Source organism: Electrophorus electricus, chromosome 2 (assembly GCF_013358815.1).
Source record: "Electrophorus electricus isolate fEleEle1 chromosome 2, fEleEle1.pri, whole genome shotgun sequence".
Classification (NCBI taxonomy): Eukaryota; Metazoa; Chordata; class Actinopteri; order Gymnotiformes; family Gymnotidae; genus Electrophorus; species Electrophorus electricus.
Window position 1 is genome coordinate 17,362,530 of NC_049536.1, and position 3,727 is coordinate 17,366,256.

Here is a 3,727-nt window from a genome sequence, read left to right on the forward strand (position 1 = left end):
TCAATATTCCTTTAATTGACTTTGTAATAAAAAAAATTGGTAAATGTTTATCGTATAACAAATGTAGTTGTCATCTATCTAACTGGGGACCTCTCTGAAAAGCTTCAATATTTAACTTTGAAAGCAACAGTGGGTATTTGAAAGATTTGTTTAATGAGATACAGTATGTTGCTCAACAAATCTGCCTGCTTTTTATTATTTGGTGAGACATTCCCCACTGACTAGCTAATGTAGTTTTTCATCTAAGATTTAAAGTTTTTTTTTAATTGTTTCTCAGGACAATTTCAGACAGGATACTTGTTATACAAAACAACATCAGTATAAAAGATGATAAAAAATAAATAGTTGGGCTTAGGGTTTGCTTTTCTATGACCATCTGTAGCAAATTGACCTTGTTTAAAGTATTAAATAAAAATAAACCTAAACCATATTGCTCTGTGTTTCTTATAATTAATGTATTCTTTACTTTAAGCACTTGCATTCTTTATTTGAATATATGTTATAGACATGTATGATGTTGCATGATAGTGAAATCCAATATATAGTAGTGATTACAATAAACACTATTAAAAGAAAAAAATGTAATGCAAAGACAAAGCAAGACAAATCTGTAACTAGACCAATGTAGGTAGAACTGATGTTTTATTTACATAAACAGGAACAAAGTTAAATCCAAAAATCAGGGTCAGGGCATAAGCAAAAGAGTTAAGAGACAAAAGACAACATGAAAACCAGGGCAAACAAAAACCACAATCCACAAAAACATAGTAAGAAGGCCAGTAAAGACGAAAAAATAATTTTTTTTGGAAAAGGATTTGGGGATTTTACATTCGGAATAGAGACTAATTGTGAGACCTGGACCATATTTAAATGGTTAGATTATTAACAGTAGTGTTAAGCGACTTTGATGAAGCAGGGTCCACCTAGGTTCCTCAAGCCTGCCTACTTATACCGGAACCATTAGTACTGAGTCCTTGTATTTGTACGGAACTGCTTGTCTGGCCAACTTGCGCAACAATACATTATGTCCTCTGTCTTGTTGCATCAGCAAAGATAAAATTTGCCTTTGTGAAAACACTTTTCTGCATGATTAAAATTGTGTCCGTGAGATAAATGATGGTTGTCACCACACGGAAGATCGAACAACAGTGATTATTCAGGGTAATACTTCACGGTAAAAGCAATAGATGGAAAACTTGCTAAACTAGCTAGCTAGCTAACGTTAGCTGGTTCATTTGCTAGCTAACTAGATAAGGGGCCTTGTGGCTCTGCGACTGGAACTCATCATCATCATCATCTAAATCAAACGGTATCACCCGCACGCTCACCTTTTAATGTAAATAAGTACTACGTGACGTAATTTTAGATCTAGCTATTTGTGTAACGACCAGTGAATTCCTAGCATTATGCTGCCCAGACTAACAGGTGGTTAGCTAACCTAGCTAGCAAGTAAACGTACAGCGAGCTCGCTATTTGTCAGAAAACTAGCAAGCTAGCTTTCGGTTGAAGATAATTTGGTCTAAATATTAAGGTATAATTATTGTTAGTCTGCTCCAGTTGTTAACCTAGTTGTTGACGTAGATAGCTAGCTAGGTTGCTAGATCACTTTAATGCTCACCCACTATCAACAAGTTTGCTTGCTAACCTAGCTAGGTTAGCTAACTTAGTTGAATGTATGTAAACATTTAAGTTCCTCATGCATCCAGCAAAGACGTAGTATTGAGGATAGTGAGGAGTTGTTGCTTTAAATCTATGATTTTTCTGTAGCTGTATTATTTTACTGTATTATACTGTTAGTGTGGATTCAGATAAGCCCTTTTGAATGAGCGGGTAAACCAAAATGGCTAATTTTGTTTACTATTATTAGAGTGCGATTTTGCACTGCCAGTGATTGAATCTTTAAATTTTTTAATTGAGTAACTGAGAAACTAACTTGCATTTGTCTAAATTTTGGTACTTCAAGAATGACTACAGTGAAGCTAAATTTTATATGCCATCAAGAGCCACCTGATTTTGATACATACTTACTGAGTCTGTACCTGTGTACAGGTTATCAGCAAGATGAGGATGTTTTCAGTCTCTCACAAGACAGTGTTTGTGGTTGATCACTGTCCATACATGACTGAATCGAGCAGGCAGCAAATTGAGTGCGACATGCTCACCAAGAGCCGAGCTCAGGGTGTGATCCCTCTAGCTCCTGTGTCTAAATCTCTCTGGACCTGTGCTGTGGAGTGCTCAATGGAGTATTGCCGCATTCTCTATGACATCTACCCGACTAGGAAACTCGTAAGATAATTCAGATGTCAGCTTTTTCTGAATTGATGTATAATCAGTTTATCATAATGTTGTAAGCACAGGTTTATTCTGGTTGTTCTTTCATCTAGGTTAACTACATTGTTAGTGATTCAGAATTCCACATATTGAATAGTTGGAGACAGGAGGACCAGAGTGTTCAAGAGGTAAACACTTTCTGAGCTTTGTGGCAGCAGTCATGTCTTAGCCATACATTTGCAACAGTAGCAATGAACATTTTTCTGTCATGCAGTTGTAATATTGTCTCTTTATGCAGCTGATGACAGCCCTGGCAGCTGTCGGACCTCCCAACCCACGGGAAGATCCAGAATGTTGTAGCATCTTGCATGGACTGGTGGCAGCGGTGGAGTCACTTTGTAAGATTACAGAGTACCAGCACGAGGCACGGACTGCGCTTGTGGACTTGGCCGACAGAGTGGCCAATCGGGGCCGCATCATCTGCCTCACTAATGCAAAAAGGTGAATGAACTGTAATGATTTTGAATATTTCCTGGATATGGATATTTCCTGGATTCATTCTTATTGCAGGAATGTGCTATATATAGTGTTTTTATATCATAATGTAATGTATTTGTTTTGGGGGTGGTTAAAGGAATATATTATCTTCAAATATGTAGTACAATTCTAAATAACATAATATAATTAATGTCTATGTGGAAACACCATACTTATCACCACAGTAGCTTCTCTTTCTAAAAGAAATTGATTGCTGGAATTGTTTTGACAAATAAATAAAAATAGCTGATGTAAAATTATAAACACTATGTGTACACTGAATGTAACTTGCTAGATCACAATCATACATCTTGGATATATTTAAATAGATTTTTGTGTTCCTCAGTGACACACACGTGCGGATGCTGGAGGACTGTGTGCTTGAAACTATTCAGGAACAAAACAAGCTGGCTGCTGGATCTGACAGGTATGTTTAGTACCTCAAAGTATTTCTCATATAAGATTAAATGAAGGCTGGTGGCATTAAATTTTCATTTGCATGATAATAAGTGAGTTGTTGGCATTTGATTTCTATTAATAATATTAGAAGTATTCATTTAAACACTTGAAAAGCCTGACATAATTCTCTGTAGGCTTTTGGTAATAATATTTTACTTTGTTCAGACTTATGCCCATACAGCAGTGTGAGTTGGTACTGGTCCATATATATCCACAAGGCGATGATACCCTAGTATCAGACAGGCCAAAGAAAGAGGTGAGTTTAACAACTTGGACCAGATGTAGATTAATAAAAAGATGTAGCATTTTGGCCTTTTAATTATCTTGTTTAAACTGCATAAATGGAAGAAAAGTTAGCTGTTCACTATTTAGTGCTACTGTACTGAACAAGTCTCAGATATATGGAATGTGCAGCTATCAGTCTTGGGCAATTTGTTAAGCACTACTTGCACTGTCAGGA

The 3,727-nt window shown here is 36.3% G+C and overlaps 1 protein-coding gene across 2 annotated transcripts in view; it reads left to right on the forward strand.

The window, feature by feature from the left end:
• The first annotated feature begins 1,002 nt into the window (after window positions 1-1,002).
• Window positions 1,003-3,727, forward strand: part of ints13 (integrator complex subunit 13) — a 24,847-nt gene continuing 22,122 nt past the window's right edge. The window contains exons 1-6 of one of the 2 annotated variants that reach the window (XM_035523579.1): window positions 1,003-1,336; window positions 2,050-2,286; window positions 2,385-2,459; window positions 2,570-2,772; window positions 3,155-3,235; window positions 3,433-3,523. In XM_035523579.1, the coding sequence (XP_035379472.1) occupies window positions 2,062-2,286; window positions 2,385-2,459; window positions 2,570-2,772; window positions 3,155-3,235; window positions 3,433-3,523 (675 nt within the window). In that variant the 5' untranslated portion in view covers window positions 1,003-1,336; window positions 2,050-2,061. The remainder of the gene's footprint in view (window positions 1,337-2,049; window positions 2,287-2,384; window positions 2,460-2,569; window positions 2,773-3,154; window positions 3,236-3,432; window positions 3,524-3,727) is intronic. The other variant, XM_035523578.1, reaches the window with a different exon arrangement.